The following is a 17,544-nucleotide window of genomic DNA, read 5'->3' on the forward strand; positions in this document are numbered from 1 at the left end:
TTCAAAGAAGCCTTTGATATGCAGGACTGGCCTTCTTCAGAGGAAGATGCCAACCCCCGTCCTTGAGGCCAATCTAGCCCCAGGACAGGCAGGAAAATTAGCTATGCAGGAGGTGTGTGACACTTACAGACTGGGAACACCCCTATGGTGGACACCACTTTAGAAATTCTGCCATCTTGCTTGGGGTGGGATTTAGAAACTCTGGTTAGGTTGCTGCTCCCCTCCCCACAGGAAGTGGTTGTCTAGAGGGCGTATTGACCCAAAGGGTAAGTAGTCCATTGGCTACTACCCTACACTCCCCTTAATGCCACCTAAATTGAGTATTTAGGGGACCAACTGATACCAGATCCTCAGATCTTCACTGGACACAAAAGGAGAAGTGGATGAGAAGCCTGCTGAACACGAGGAGCATGATGGACTTGGTGCCAACCTTGCTGGCCTGCCTGGTGCACCCAACCCTTGAGGACCAATTGACCCGCCCTGCAGCTGCAGCCCAGGGAGAGCCTCCAGTGCTCTGCAAATCAGCAGTGGAAGAGCTGCTCCTTTGCGTCTGCAGGCACCGAAAAAAAGACGGCGATGGCCAGCCCTGCCAAACACCAGATGTCACCACTACACCTGAGTCGCCTAGCCTGGACTGAAGTGGGTCAACAGTGTCAGAATGGTCCCCAAGCCCTCCAGAGACGAAGCCCACCCAAGCTTACCCTCTGTGGACTTCCTGACGGTGTCTGCAGCCTGATTTTGGAGACCCCCCTTCACCGCGATTGCCTCCGGTGATGGTAAATCCAAAGGTCCAAACCACGTCTGCACCCACATGCCCTGGACGGAGGAGAAGAGGACCGCTGTTGTCTCTACAACCTCCTGGCTTGTGAGACCCAAGCCCACCTGTTGGTTTGGCCTGATTGGCCCCCCAGTCCACACCTGCAGCCTGTCTCTGTGGGCCCCCGTACCGCTACCGCCTCTGGTGATGGTGAACCTGATGGTCCAAATCGCCTCTGCACCCGGGCATCCCGGACTGAGGAGAACAGGACCACTGGTGTCCCTATGTTCCCTACCGGCCTTAACCCCATACACTTACAATGGGCACCCCACACTGAACTGCACCACTGCAACTGGCCACCCCTTTGCCGCCCGAGGTGACCTGTTGGTGAGGCCTTGGACCTTGTCCCACACTGGCCCTACGACCAGAGGATTTGTCCCATAAGTCGCTGTACTATACCTATATGCAGTTCTTATTCTTCCTCCATAGGATAACATTACTGCCTCTCAAAAATGCACTGTCTACTTCTGAAAACTATAAAAATTCATAACTCAAAAAGTACTCACCTGATTCCAATGGTCTTGGTATCTAAATTTATATAAAAGTATGTATTATTTTTATAAACTGGTGTTGGATTTCTTTATTGAGTGTCTGTCTCACTTAATGCATGAGAGTGTGCCTTATATGCTTAGCACTACCCTCTGAAATGCCTAACTGCTCAACCACACTACCCAAAAAGAAAGCATCTGGGATGTAATTTGTACCTCTGTGATACCTCAGGGGGATTGCTTGGACTCTGCACAGTGTACCTCATTTTGGTCCACTATATAAAGAGCCAGCTTCCTACACTTCCCTTTTCCCTGGGAAACAAGTATTTAGTCCAGGAAGGGTACTGATGAAAGTGATGAGACCACTTCTACTTCAAGTCCAGGAAATCAGCAATTTAATATTTTACAAAATGACTGCATTGTATCCAGGGCCAGCTTTAGGGCGGTGCGAGCGGTGCGGCCACACCAGGTGCTGATCTCAGGGGGGCGCTGTGTTTAGCAATGACCTACGAATCTTGCTATTTAAAAGCACCTGCTGAAAAGTTCCTTGTGCGCCCAACCTTCAAGAAACAATTAAAATGTCAAGATACCTCCTGTGATTAATGTTCCTGATAGGGAGAGAGATGGGACATTTGTCTAGTGGCAGCTTTGACTCGCCATAAAGCAGCGTAGAGGGCTAATATGCCTGCTGCACAGAACAGAACTATATTTTACCTGGGTTGATTTAGTAAAGCTAGCCTTCGGAAGCAATTTAAAATGAATGAATGTATGTGAAAGGGGAGTTCTGTCCTTCATGTATTTCCTCTTTGGATTTGTGTTGATGGATAGTATGTAAGAGAATAAGTCTGCTGTTCATCTCATTATGAGCTAATATGGGGCCAAACCCTGTGAATGGTCACTTGTTCAAGAATGTTTTGTGCCTGGTGTAGAGGACTTCCATCTGATGCTGGACTCCAGTGGGGTACTTAGAGAACGAGAGTAATGTGATTATATTTCTGCAGATGACACTCACAACTGGCTGCCTGCCTCTTTTGCACAAGCTGCATCCTGCCAGTGAGATATTTTTAAACAATATACATATATATATATCTAACATTTAAAACAAAACAAAGCTGATATTTTGCCAGTTATAGTTAATTGGATTAACTATAACTCACACCTCCGCTATGAGTGATATAATTTCTGAAGTCATAAGCTGTGCATGGGAAGGTTGCAGTGGTAAATTTCAGTTGTGTTTGTTAGTTTAAAATGTTATGTTAAACTGACATGTTCACCTAACTATAAAATCACCTTAACCTTTATTTTTTTCAGTGACTTTCTATGTTTTTTTTATTGTAAAATATATAATATTACCATACCTAACCTTAACATCACTTCAACCTCTGATTTTGTCAGTTAATTTCATGTTTAAAAAAAAAAGTAAAGTAAGATTTTATTACCATACGTAACTATACCACTCCTCAGCCAACCATGGCTATTGACTGTGTGCAGCATGTGGTTGTCCTCAGAGCCTGGCCCACCGGGTACGTTGTGAAGTTTGTCACAGGGCCTAGCCTGCCCCAAGGACAACCACCCAACTTACCTTTTTTTTATTGTTTTTCAATCCTGCACGACTCTTGCAGGAATGGGGGCATCACTCAGGCTCCTGTGAGAGTTCGACAGGATTGCGGAGCCCCAACATATGCTTTTTAATTTATTGCGGGGGCTTTCAGGGACCACCCCACAGTGTCCATGGGGTCGGGGTACCCTTACACTGCCCACTTGTACCTAATTTGCATTTTCAGGACATGGGGAGCAACTGCCCATGCCCTGTAATGGCAGGTTCAACATTTCTCTTCATGTTGCAACCAGCCAATCGGAGAGCAACCTCCTGTGTGACTCATTGCGTGCCTGCAGGGCTCCTGTGGGAGTCTCATGTACCCAAACATCCAGATATCTATACATTTTGAGCCTTAATTTCTCAAAACACTACTGAATTGATTTACAACAAATCACAAAAAGCAGGCTTTTTGGGCAAAGATCTAGCTTTCTGCCAAATTTGGTGTAATTCCTTTCAGCCATTTTAGCTGTAGCTCTGTTCAAAAATCCCTATGAGGATTCCATGGTGAAATTGCATTTTGGGCTCCCCTTTTCATCTTTTCCTTTGCTCTGGTTTGACATATCACCCCAAAACATTCCAGGAAGGAACTGAGGTTATAGTTAGGAAATAGAATTTAAAAAACATATAAGTTCAATTAAAAAACAAAGGTTACAGGGACATTATAGTTATAGTTAGGAAATAGAATTTTAATAAATATAAAAATTCAGTTAAGAAACCAAAGGTTACAGGGACGTTATAGTTAGGCTCACTTTTCAAACATACAAAACCATAGAAATTCACCTGTTACAGTTAGAGTTATTTCAAGTAAGTACAACTTGCGTCCTCTCCATGTACAGTTTTTTTAATAACTTTACAACAAATGTTACAGTGATATTATCAATGATGTTATAAAAGATGTCATAAGTGCTGCAATATCTAGGGTAATTAGTAGTGCATGGCGAGGATGCGAGCTATAGTTACCTTAGGGCAGTGGTTCCCCAACCTGTAGTCCGGGGAACCCTGGTGGTCCACGAAGCCTCCTTGGGTGGCCCATGACTGCTTAGAAAATAAAAATAACATTAACAGATTAGGTCACCGGCTTTCAGTAATGACTCAGTGGGGGGTCCCCAGATTCCAAAAATAATTCAGCGGGGGCCCCGGGTTCCAGTAATGATAAAGTGGGGGTCCACAGAAGTCAAAAGGTTGGGAACCACTGCCTTAGGGTATGAGTTATATTTACACTAATGCTAAGAAACCATAACTCGTTGCACAAAGTTGCTTTCTGACACGAGTTATAGCTTCTCAGATAAGTAAAACTACAAGTATAACTAAAACTTCTGAATTTATGTGGTTTTGTATGGATAAAACGTCAACCTAACTATAATGTCCCTGTAACCTTTGTTTTTTCAGTGAATTTCTATGGTGAACTACCAAAGTTAATATATCTTCCAGGGTGTGGCCTGCTGTTGGACCTGGCCCTTTTTGCAGAGTCATCTCCAGGCTTTTTGCCTTCTTCCTCCTATTTTTTTCTGATCTGTTTTTGCTGGTTTTAAGACTCAGCCCACATTACCACTGCTGACAAGTACTAAAGTGAAGTGCTCTCTGTCTAAATTGTATTGGTGATTGGTTTCTCCATGATCGGCACATGTGATTTACTAGTAAGTCCCTAGTAAAGTGCACTGCATGCCCAGGGCCTGTAAATCAAATACTACTAGAGGGCCTGGAGCACTGATTGCCACCCACATCAGTAGCCCTTTAAACATGTCTCAGACCTGCCACTGCAGTGTGTATGTGCAGTTTTTACTGCCAGGTCGATCTGGCAAGTGCACCTACATGCCAGACCTAAACATTCCCTTTTACTACCTATAAGTCACCCCTAAGGTAGGCCCAAGGTAGCCCCGCATGGGCAGGGTGCAGTGTATTTAAAAGGTAGGACATGTACTGGTGTGTTTCCCAGTCGGAATTCAGATTTACGGATTTATTTGTTAATTACATCCTCTGTTTTACTTGATATCAGTTATTCCTAGCATTCAGCACATTTTATTTCACAGCTCAGAGAGGCTCCCGTTATGTTTAAAAGAGTAGCTGATTTTTTGAGGCATGCAGTCAGTTTTAGTTTTACCAATGTCCTTTTGCGAAGTGGCTTATTTAGAGTAGGCCTTGCAATGTATTTCAGTTACATTAAGGTGATTTCAAATAGTTATAGATTCCAAACGGTGCAAGATGAATTACAAATTATGTTGCGTTCTCCTGACACAGTAAGTTTATCTTTACAGACTCGTTCCTGTGCCAAAATATTTCTACACTAGTCTAGTCACCAAACTATAAAGTCGCCGGTTCCACCAGAATATCCATTTTGTGATAACTACCTTATGAATAAGCATTTGTAAAGCCAGTAGATCTCGGCTCTAAAAGGCCAAGCGGTTGGCTTTGCAAATGCTTTCATATAGCCACATGCAAAAGCATGTGTTGTTTGAGTGTGTGTCTGTGTGAGTGTCCCTGCGTGTTGATGTGTTTGGGAATATGTTTATGTACCCTTGTACAGGGGCATGTTCCTGTGAGTGTGCGCGAGTGTCTGTGCCTGCTGTGCATGGGCGAGACAGACCACTTGCATGCATCTCAGAGTGAGTGTGTCTGAGTGTGTATACCTCAATGAGTGAGGAAAGTTATGGTGAATGTTTGCCCAGCGCTGTGGGATACCATGAGTTTGACTCAAAGCCGAGAAGAGGGACAGGCGAAATTAAAAAGAGAACCAAAGAGAAGGGAAGGGAGGGGATAAGACATTGAAATGAAGAAAGAAGTTGGACCTTATGGATGGAGTGGTCTTCTCCAAAAAGCCCTTTTCTCATCTGACTTGCCTGTGCCCATTTTGGCTTGTGCCTTTGTTGATTCTGTCTATAAATGCACCTTTGCCTGTATCTTTTACAGAGTGTTTCCTTATCCCCCTCTAAGTCTTCTAATACATCCACTTTTTCAGTAAAGAAATTAAATTCTCTCCTCATGCTTCCTCGTGGGTAAACGCCACAATAAGCTAGGTGAACTGAAATGTATACAGTAACACCTTTCACTTACTACGTGTTGAGCATCAGAAAAGGCACCTGTACTTAGTGAAGGGTTTACTATTTCTTTTGCGTGGGTTTCATCATAAGATAGTTTAATGACAAATCACGTGACTGTATACCTAACTTTACTAACTGCATTATAAGTGTGATAAACTCGGTATATCTGTTGAAATCTCACTTTCTGAAAAGTAATTATACCTGTTTCATTTATGCTTATCATTTCTCAATTCTTCTCTGCCTTCTCCCCTAGTGGCCAACTGCCCTCCATGCGGGTCTCAGTGGTGGAGCTGTACATCCATCGTTTTCCAGTACTGCAACTGCATCCCTAGAAGCCTCTGCCAGGATGGAGTCCAGCACTGCTCAGACTGGTCTGATCAATATGTTTGTAAGAAGTGAACTGAATGGGCGCAGTAGAGAGCATCAACTGTACTCCTTACATTGTGGACATTGCTGCCTGTTGGCTTTGTGCTTCCGACTGTCGCATCTTCATTCCATGTGCACTAATGGGCCCATCGCAGTCCCACTGACACTCTGACTGCCTCTGTATCATGTACAGCTTAGTGACTGGTTGACAGGATGGGTGAATTTAGTGTCAAGTACAGTGGTGTCATGAACCCCTGCTCTTTGGCAGCGTGAGCGGAGTTTGGTAGGTGTCCATGGGCATTTCTGCATACATTTAAATTGTTGTTTATGGCTCCTTTGACTTTGATCGGATACACGTCTCCAAACAGGCCATCATGAGTAGCACTGAATGGAGGTCGGGTGATGGAGCTATGGGTGAGGGAACAGTGGAACAAGGGAGTACAAACAGAAGGGATAGAAGGACGTATCGGATGAAGAGATGATGAGAAGGATGGTGGTGGTATGGTTGGAAAGAAGAATGGATGGTGATATGGTTGGAAAGAAGGGTGGATGGTGGTATGGTTGGAAAGAAGGATGGATGGTGGTCTGACTGGAGAGAAGGATGGATGGTGGTATTGTTAGAGAGGAGCAGGATGGAGGTAAGGTTGGAGAGAAGGATAGATGGCGGTATGGTTGTTGAGGAGCAGGATGGAAGTATGGTTGAAGAGGGTGGATGGAGGTATGATTGTAGCGAAAGACAGAAGTATATTTGGGGAGAAGGATGAATGGAGGCATGCTTGGAGAGATAGGTGAATGGAGGTATGTTGGAGAGAAGGATGGATGGTGGTATGGTTTGAGACAAGGCTGGATGGCGGTAATGTTGGAGAGAAGGATGGCTGGAGGTGTGGTTGGAAAGAAGGATGGATGGTGGTATGACTGGAGAGAAGGATGGATTGAGGTATGGTTGGAAAGAAGGATGGATGGTGGTATTGCTAGACAGGAGCATTATTATTCAATGTTCATTATAATGCATAACACACAACAGTGTAAGTGCAGAGTATCAGGAAACCATCCTACATTTGCATGAGATCTAGGACAAATTATTGCAGAGAGAGATCGTAGGTGGAGGTCGGATAGAAAAGAGCACAAGAATCAACTTTTGGCAGACTCATACTAACACCGATGACCTAAATAGGGCCATTAAATGGGGAGATGGGGGTAGGAACTCATACATCTCCCTGGGGGGTAGTCTCCTGACATCAGTGGGTTCAGAGAGACTTGGGCATGAAATTGTTGTATGTTATGACCCCTCATCCATTTCTACTCTCCGATTCCCCAATCTGTCCAGCATGTTCCCCTACACCTTATGGTCCTATTCTGCTCTGTCATCAGTTCCGACCCACTGTAGGCAACATTCCTCCACCATTGCCCATTCCAAAAAATCTGTGAGCCACCTAGACAGTGCTGAGGGAGTCTGACTAGCCCAATGAATTGCTACACGGAGTCTCGCCAATACCAACCCTCACTGTGTGAATCTGTACTGCATTTTTTTAACCTTTTTTGGGGAGTAGTAATAGGCTCAGCAGGCATGTCGGGTTGTTAATTCTATGGTCACCTTTGTCACTCTCCGCACCCCAGAACACCTGCCTGTGACTACAGTCACACGCAATATGCCCAAAATCCACCAGGAGGACTCCGCAGTGACTGCAGCCTGCCAAGTGCGCTGGATAAATCCTATGTAGGCACTGTGGCATCAGGTAAGCTCTATGTTTGTATGTATGAAAGAGAATTGTATTAATTTAAATCGGGCATTACTGATGACGTCACAAACTTGTGCTCTTGTCGTGTTCCATTCACCATCTGTGAGGGGGTTTTCCAACTCTGCATCCCAAGCCGCAAGACTTGAGGCTGCGGATGTTTGTCGATCGGTTTTCAGGGCAGCGTTCAACCATGAAATGATACCCTTGTTGGAGCCGGGGTCTAGGATCATCTGTAGTACTTGTGACTCACATGGTTCGTCCAGGAATGATGGCCAGGTCTCGCAGGTCGTGCGAGATGTGCTAGCATATTGCAGAAATTGACCCCGTCTATGCCATAGTGTGTGGCAACCTCCTCCATTGTTAGAAAGGTGCCATTTAGGAATAGGTCACCCTCCCTGTGGCATCCTCTGTCCACCCATCGTGTGACATCCATGGAGTCTCAAATATGCAGAAACGGTTGCAACCATCAGATCAGGAGCAGCCTGGCATAGAACGCCTGTCTCAAAATGTGTGTGACAGCTGTCTCCCATGCCTGGGCAACCTGTGAAACAATAAAGGGGGTCCTCTCTGGTAGCCTTCGCCCTCGTATTAATGACTTGGGCAGTTCAGCCACAATGGTGGAGCCAGACAACAAAGCCTTCCCCCAGTTATGTCCATAATGACACCACATAGCCGCATATTGTAGTAGTCCCGCCAAATAGTATAATCAAAGGTCCGAGAGGCCCAGCCCTACCACACTGGGGTCCAATTTCAGTATCTCAAGACGGGTCCTACAATGTTTTCCCACCCACACAGGGTCACCATCAGCCTATCATCCTGCCAGAGCATGTCAGTTGGCAATGTACAGAAAGAATTCTGCATAGTATAAAGGCAATGGGGTAAGAGGACCATCCTGCATAGGGCTACTCTGCCCATAAGGGTAAAGTAATTCAAAATTGCACAGAGGCTGTAAGGCCTTCCAGATCCCATCCCATGTTCAAATCATATTGTAGTTGGACATTGGGTGATATTTGTATACCCAGATACCGAAAACTCCGGGTCTCCCATGGTAAGCCCACCTTGGGGAGGTCCCCACCAGCCTCGCAAGAGGGAATAGAACCGTCTTTTGGCGATTAACGTAGAGCCCGGATACCGCCCCAAAGCCAGTCAGCAGTTAAAAAAGTATAGGCACCAAAGTTCTGGATCCTTCACATAGATTAATGTGTCATCTGCATACATAAACACTATATGCATTTTAACTCCCTGATGTATCACCAAGTCTTGAAGTTCGGCTCAAAGGTATATCGCAAATGGCTTCATGGCTAGCGCGAGTAGGAGCGGCGACAGTGGGCAGCCCTGCTGTCATGTACCGTGCAATGCTAACTGAATCTGATACCTTATTTCCCGACCACACCCTTGTGCTCGGAGCCGTATATAGGAGCTGTACCCATTTCAGATAGTCGTCTCCAAGTCCAATGTACCCAAGAACTTCCCAGAGGTATGCCCTAAGTCCAAAGCCACAAGCGTCCTAAGCCCAAAGCCACAAGCGCTGCCCGAATTTTGCTAGTGCAGGTTTCATGCAGTATGTGTGACAGGTTAATGTGCGTGCCTCAACCAGGCAGGAAACCGCGCTGGTTCTCACGTACCAAATGTGTTATAACTCGTCAAAGTTGTAGCGCCAGGACCTCAGACAACAATTTGACATCGTCATTTAACATCGAGAGTGGCCTATAAGAGCCCGGGTTGGTGGGGTCTTCACCTGATTTTGGGAGCATAATTATTAGGGCCTCCCTCAAATGGGCTGGTAATTCCCCTACTTCACGTGCCTCCCAAAGTGTTGCAAGTAGTGCAGGTAGCAGGGAAGCCAAGTACTTCAGGAAGTATTCAACCGGTAGACCATCAGGCCCCAGGCTCCTCCCTCTGGCCATATCTCTAAGGGCCTCGCCCAGTTCTTCAAGTGTAATATCGTCTCCAAGTCCTCCGCTTGGGCTTCTGTGAGCCGGGAAATATCAAGTCATGTTAGAAACCCCTCAATCTCTGGGATATTTGTTGGTCCCAAAGTTGCATATACTCCCTCTAAGTGGTCATGGAGGAGCAAATTAATTGCTGTCTGACCCCTGGTAATTGTGCTGTCGGGTCTGTGGAGAGCAAATATCATTGGTGGGGGTTGTTAGCCAGGCCAGAATGCTGCCCGATTTGTCCCCCTCCCTGTGATGGCGCTCCCTATAGGCCTTCCAAACATGACAGTCCAGCCTATCCCTAGTTGTTGCCGATTTCCTCTGCACTTCCACCAGAGCTGCGTCGCCCATCTCAGGGCCTTGCACTTCCCTCTGCAGTTCCCCAAGTCGCTCCTCTCCTTCCTTCAGGTCTCGCCCCAGTTTCTTCCTAATCCCATAGGTTTTGCTAAGGCTTTCTCCCCTAATGACCACCCTTAGAGCCTTATATTCTGTGCCTCGTGTCTGGGCGGTATTCCAATTTGTGGAAAAATAACCCTGCAGTACTGCCATCATGGCATGTTATATTCTGGGTGCCCTGGAGCCTCACATTGGAGCCTCCTCGGGGGTACGTGAGGCCTGTGTCTTCGTACACAACTCTCCAGCATCAGAGGGGCATGTTCGGAGGAAAAACCACACCTGGTAGCTTACCTTTAATACATTAAGATCGCCCTCAATTGTTGGGAGAAACCTGTCCAGTAGACTGTGGGCCCTGTGAGAGGGGGATTAACAGGAGAGTTCCGTAGTTGTGGGGTGGAGCACTCTCCATATGTCAACCAGATTCAGTCTGGTCATCGTTTCCTGCAGTCCCTCTGCCATGCAGGGTTTTGTGCCCACCCTGGGTGGATGCTGCTCCAGTTGTCCCATTCAGAATGCAATTAAAGTCTCCCACCCAGATGATAGGAATATCTAAGTAGGGGAGTACTTCCGCCTGCAGAGCCCCCAAGAATCCAGCCTCATCAGCGTTAGGTGCATAGACAATAAGGATACAAAGATCCTTTCCATATAATACTCCATGAAGGAGTATGTAGTGGCCATTCACATCGGCTATCTGCCCTCACATCTGAAATGGGACCCCGGGGACAACCCATATGGATACCCCCCTGGCATAGGAGGAAAAAGTGGAAGAGTATAATTGCCCCCTCCATTTTTTATGTAGTTTCTGAGCTTCTGCATCCAACAGATGTGTCTCCTGAAGGATCGCAATATGCACTTTCATTCTCCTAAGGTAGGTATGTGTCCTATATCTTTTTATAAAGGAATTTAACCCCGGCACATTCCGTGTTAACATGCTACGCCAGTCATCTTATAAAGGTAACACACTTGTTGTAGACCCCATCTCCCGTCTCCCAGCCCTCCACATCCTCTCCGTTTTGGGCACACAAATGCGCCTGCACAAACTGTAGCAGTATAGCCCTATATCCATTCCCCACACACCCTCCTCGGGTAAACAACCTATCAACTCAACCTGCGTCTCCGTATACATCATATTGGGCTCAACTTCCCAACTAAACAACTCATTTAGAACTGTAAAAAATGCAGTGTCAGTGGGGCATATACCCAAACTATATCTAAGGGATGAGAGTGAACAGACGGGGTCCCGGTGGGAGCTGCCCACGGTTCCCATCCCATATACCCTGAGAACTTAGCTACCCCAAAAAATACTTCCACACTCCTCTCAAAAAAGGGTTTAAATGAGAGATAGGGTCAAAAAAGGCTAATAAAAGAAGAGAGAGGAAGTGATAAGAGAGGGAAAAGAAGAATGAGGGAAAAAAGAGGAAGTAGATGGAGGGGAGTTAGCTCAGTAAACAAGGGCCCAACCCAGCTAATAGTGTGGTTCCTGAGTCCCGCAGTGCGCCCAGTGTTAAAGCACTACTGTTGTTCCCCGTCTCTCCTGTACTCAGTTCATCCAGTCCAAACCTTACCAGTCCGCGGAGGGGAAGAAGCCCAATACACCATAAGGAAAAGAAAGGCAAAGTCTTAGGGAGACGGGGGGCAGAAGGAAGAGGGGAGGACCCAATTGGACCTCATGGGAATCATCCTACCGGCATCCCCTTTGGTTCCCCACTTCCAGTGGCACATGTGGAGTGCAGTAGGGGCTCAGTTTTCACTGGGTCCCTGACTTTTGAAGAGTCGGTCCAGTTCCCCATCCTTTCTACAATCCTGCTGAGAGGGTAGTCAGTGACTGGTTTGTGGATCACCTCCAAAATTGTGGTGCCACCCACTTACCAGTAGTGCACCACCAAGTTGCAGCCAGGGGCCCCAGCCAGTTCCACACATATGCTCTGCCTGCTCATTACCACTATGTTTCAGCTGTTTCTCCACTCAGGCGTCTACGGTTCTCCAGCAAGTCTGAGTCAGTACAGAATGATGCAGCCAATGTTACTGCCTCAACAAGTGCTCTGGCCTCCTCTCTTTCCTACTGGTGTGTTTCTAGGACCAGTGTGCCATCAGGTTGCAGCATTACTCTCGCAACAGACTTCAAGCAGCATCTGTCTGCTTTTCCTCTTGAATGGGTGTGGTGGGCCACTTCTGTGTTGGGCAGCATCCTGTAGCCTTCCCCCAGACACCGCCGGGCTATGGTCTTCTCCACGGACCTCCAGCCAGTCCCAAGTTTCCTCAGATGTTGTGAAGAAATGGGAGCGTCCCTTGTGGATTACTTTAAGTTTAGCAGGGTGAAGCAACATGTAGTTTAGAACCATTCCCTTTAGTTTCTGCTTGATGCCACTAAAGGATTGCTTCTGTAGCAGGACTGCCCTTGTATAATCTGGGAATATATGAATATTGTGGTGTTCAAATGTGGGGTCTCCATGCTTATGGTGGTGGGGCCAAGGACGTGTGTACTCTCCACCATGAAAAAGCTTAATAGCGTTGCAGAGGGGGAAAGTCAACTTGATCCATTTATCCAGGAAGGTCTCCGGGGCACTGCTCTCTGCTCCCTCTGGGAATCTGACGAATTGTAGATTGGATCTGTGGGACTGACCCTCTGCATCTTCCATTCTCGCCTCTCATCTGTGCGTGTGTGTTTCGAGTTCAGTTCGTTGGGCCCTGAAGGTGGTGACTTCTTCCTGCATTTCTCTTGCTTGGTTTTTGGTTTCCACAGATCTCTCAGCTACTCTATGTAGTTCAGTACTAGGCAGATTTACAAGAATGGCGGTGGCTTCTAGTTTTGCTTGTACTGCCCTTCCCGATAATACTTCAACAGCTGCCAAGATTTGGACACCACTTGGCTCGCTGGTATCTTGTGGTCGATTGCCTCTGTCTACTTGTGTTCCTCCACTTGTAGACGGTGCAGTGAATTTATCCATTTTTCTTTGTTGAGTGCCCTGTTCGGCCTGACTTCACCCATGATAAGCATAAATTATGTCCACCAGCAGGCCTGTCCGTCTTCTTGGTCAAAGTGCACCCAGTGTATCCTTTAGGTAAATGCTCTCCTCCTACTCCACTTTATCAGCCAATGTGCTATTAAGTCACTTGCCTGGCAGGCAGGCCACCCTCTCAGATGGCGGCGGTATCCTGTGTTTACTGCGCAATGTTTATCATCCGCATTCTAGGGGGGTCACCAGACAATATGCAATCCTTTGGGTCTGCTCTAGGGCTATTTACCTGTGTCACCGCAGGATATTCCGTTATCTGTTAGGCATCGGTGATGGAGAAGTGGGCCCTCAGAATCCATCAAGCCCGGTGACGCACAGAGGTGGGCTGATTGGGTTACAACATGGTGGGTATATGCTCAAACCTATGCCTTTCCTGCAAGTCTCCAGCACCAGGGACGATTGATCCTGGATTTCCCTGAGTTCTACAGACCGCCCCCTGTCTCACCTCAGCAAACCCCTCCTGGACAGGAGGCACGCTGGGGGATCACGAGGGGGTCCGGTCCCATGCTCACTGTGCAGTGCTCTCCGGTAGTCCCCTCAAGCAGTGTCGTCTGTTTCCTACCTGTCACTTGCCCTGCAGAATGGAGGTTCAGTTCCTTAAGGCAGTTCTTAAGGTCCGGTTATAGTCTGACACAGATGTGTACATAAAGTGTGGTCCTCAGTGGTTCCCACAGGGCCCGATCCGGGCCTCAAGATACTCACCCAGCAACCTGCCACCAACTGGCACACCGGGCTATCAACCAGGCAGGGGAGTGGCAGACCACCTTCAGTCCTCATGTTTCTCTCAACCCCCCTGGTCTGCATGTGCTCTTCAATCCTGGGCCTCTCGATCTGCCCCTGCTGCCCAGCACTCCCTATCACTGCAGGTGGGCCAGTGAGCCCACGTTTAAGTCTGTCCTTGATGGCCACCACGTTTGTGGCAGATTCACTGCACTTTCTGCCGGTCCCAGCCGCTGTCCCGGAGGTGCCGGCACGCATACAAGCTTCCCCCGATCAGATTCCTCGTTGCGGGCATGCTTGACAGCTGGTTCTTTACTGCGGCTGCACTTCACCGTGGGCTGTACTCCTTCCAGCACTGTCCGCTTACTTGTACTCTGGGCCTCCTGCACAGCCGCCGCCCCAGGTTCAGGGTCAGCAGTGCACCTTAAGTCTGCACCCTACTTTAGTATCCTTCTTTGTGGTCTAAGGGTGCCACATAGGAGTCTCGCCTCAATTCTCTCCCTCGCTTACCACCCCTCAGTCATGATTTGGGGGGGCCGTGGGGTGTTGGGATGGCAGAATGTTCGAAGATTTTGCTTATGGGCTGGAGCTCGCTTTGGTGCTGCCACTCGGCCATCTTACTGGCTCCCCCCCCTCCAAGAGAAGCAGGTTGGTGGTATAGTTTGAGAGAAGAATTTATGGCTACTGGGTGGAGGTAAGCATGGATGGATAGAGAGGAGGAGGTATGTACACAGGTGTAAAATTTACCGCTTTGCCACATTGTTTTCAGAATTCTCTCAAGGCCAGCAACGTCCTCCTGCAAATGAGTGCCAGTCTAGCTCACCTCAGTTACTTGATCTGTGCCATTGGAATACGGTTAAAATTGAGAGGTATTTAATTTTTGGGGCTACTTCAATGGTCAAATAAGACTTTTGTACAGCATCCTTGCACAAATTTCAGTCCTGTTCTTGTGGGATACAATACACCACAGCTGGCTAAAAATACTAGATTACCAGGTCTTACCACTGTTGAATGATGTCCACACTGTGTAGCAGCTGGCATGGCAATTCTGCTGTGGTCAGTTGAATGCTGGATCCACATCATGATAACCGAGGGAGGAAAAGAGGAAGTTGGTCAATTAGCTCAAATGTATCCTGAAGAAACAGAAGCTGGGCCAGTGTCCTGCACTTAAGCACCCCATGCCCGCCCTCCAAATACTAAATACTCCGAAGAATATGTTAAAGCAAAGGCTAGACTCCCCAGAATATATTTTCACATTCTCCTAAGTTTGTCTGAATGCATTTATAGGTGATGTTTCTGATCTAACCTTTCTGATCACCAGGTATCCGTGATTTCAATGTTCAGATTTACACAGAGAGCATTAATGTATACATTCTGTATGCTATATAATTTCGCCATGTTGAATTTCTCTTCTGCAGCGTTAAATCCTATAGCACTTCTTAGGTTTTCCTCATCTGCTTTGCTTTGCAAATGCTGATTGTCAATGCTGATTGTCAATTATTTCCCCTCACAGCGTATGGAGTGCAGTTAACTGTTTTACAATTAATTAATTCATACAAAATATGTAAAATGTACTTTTATTTTGTACAATTGTTCTTATGAATTAAAAAATATATATGCTGAAATCACTAACAGATGTATGTCCCATAGGACTGTTCAACAAAAAACTCAGAAAGTAAGACATGCATCGTTTACATGCACGAATGGTCATAATGAACAGGTGTTTGGCTAATTCACAAACATTTCACAATCACATGCATGTAACTGTTGTGTGTCCTCAACCACGCATGTAAGTGCAAGGATATCACAAAAAATGCTGAAGAAATGTGTTTTTATATCCCATGTGCATGTTCTATGCACTACATAAGGTGTACATACCTATGGTGAGAAAACAGATGCAATTACGTTATTTCTTTTGATTGATGTTTTGCATTCTAATAGAAATAATGTCTTACACTGACCTAACAATTTGCACAAAATAAAACCCAGTGCAATTCCCCATACTTCCCATATCATATCCCATGAATCATTAGGTCGAAGTTAACTGCGGGAAATAATAAATTGCAAAATCTTAGTGAAAAAGTACTAGATTCGATTTTTTTCAGTTCATCTCCCGCCAGTACGATGAGCATGCATTTACCCATGGTGCAACAGAATTCAACTTTTTTTTAGTTGTTTAGGATCGTTGTATATCGCTGCCACTAGGACTAGGACTAGCTTTAAAGTTTAAATGCAAAGAATACCAAAAAGACCGATCTATACCTATAGTCCTTCTGAACTAAAATGCTGAATGTATGAAAGCGACATTTGAGGCAACTGGCAACTATAAAACATTGAGGTTTGTTTGAACAATCACATGGTCGGAATTCAATTGAAACCATTACACGCGCTATCTGCATGACAGCTTTGTGGCATGAGATATAAAGAGATAACGTAGATATTGAGTGTCTCGTCTTCCAGCTATACACGGAAGCATTTTAATACTCAGCGGTTCTGAGGAACGTGGCATAAAAATAAACAAAGCCACGGTAATGTGCGTCAACCTTTTTTGGTGTGGTTCAAGAACTTTGACCCAGTCTTGTGGAAGAAATGTTCATGTATTCTCATGAATGGGTAGTATAAGGAGGTCTTTGGAGGACGTGCGATCTGTTATGAATTAATCAATGTAAGGTGTGACTAATATGAAACGTTTTAGACAGGGTTTTGGGGTTTGCAACAATGGCATTTTTCTAATATTGATCAACTTGTGAAAATTGTGAAGTGTACACATACACTATAAATTGTGAAATTAAATAATATTTGATATGTAATGGGCAAATACAAGATTATATTTTAATTATTATATACGTGTTAGTGTGGATCACTGGTGGATGTTTTTTTTTCCATTGAAAAGCAATAAAGAGTAAGCCAGAAACTTTTTAAATATATATTTATGGTTGTATACCCGTTATCCCGTACCTATAAGTAAGCTACCGGGTTACCCTTTGTGTAGAAGTTTATAAGTGCTAGATTAAGTCAGTATAGGTGTTCATCTCCGGTACAGTGGATTTCCTTGGACACACATTCTGGAAATGTTCAATGGCCAAAATTAAATCCAAACTACCTGTTCTTAGTGTTTGCACTTCACACGTGTAGCTCGCATGCATTAAATTTGCTTTTAACCTTGTTAATCAGGTGTATACAGGTATATATTACAGTTGTTTTTTCTAGGTCCGAGTGAGACATATACCTTGAAAAAAATGGTATCAGAATCAATATGCTTAAAATAGTCCAATGTCATTTGGACGTTTACATTTGATGGCAATACCTATAGAGTATGGTCATATGGATTCCTGGCCTTTGACTGTTTATTGTTGCACTGCTACAGATGTACATTTTCAGTACAATTTCATTTGCTTTGAACCATTGACATTCAAGAGATGCTCA

The 17,544-nt window shown here is 45.7% G+C and overlaps 1 protein-coding gene across 1 annotated transcript in view; it reads left to right on the plus strand.

The window, feature by feature from the left end:
* Nucleotides 1-17,024, plus strand: part of LDLRAD1 (low density lipoprotein receptor class A domain containing 1) — a 150,839-nt gene extending 133,815 nt beyond the window's left edge. The window contains exon 6 of the mRNA XM_069232639.1: nt 6,197-17,024. Within this exon, the coding sequence (XP_069088740.1) occupies nt 6,197-6,342 (146 nt within the window). The 3' untranslated portion in view covers nt 6,343-17,024. The remainder of the gene's footprint in view (nt 1-6,196) is intronic.
* Nucleotides 17,025-17,544: the final 520 nt, after the last annotated feature.

This window comes from Pleurodeles waltl, chromosome 4_2 (assembly GCF_031143425.1).
Source record: "Pleurodeles waltl isolate 20211129_DDA chromosome 4_2, aPleWal1.hap1.20221129, whole genome shotgun sequence".
Taxonomy (NCBI): Eukaryota; Metazoa; Chordata; class Amphibia; order Caudata; family Salamandridae; genus Pleurodeles; species Pleurodeles waltl.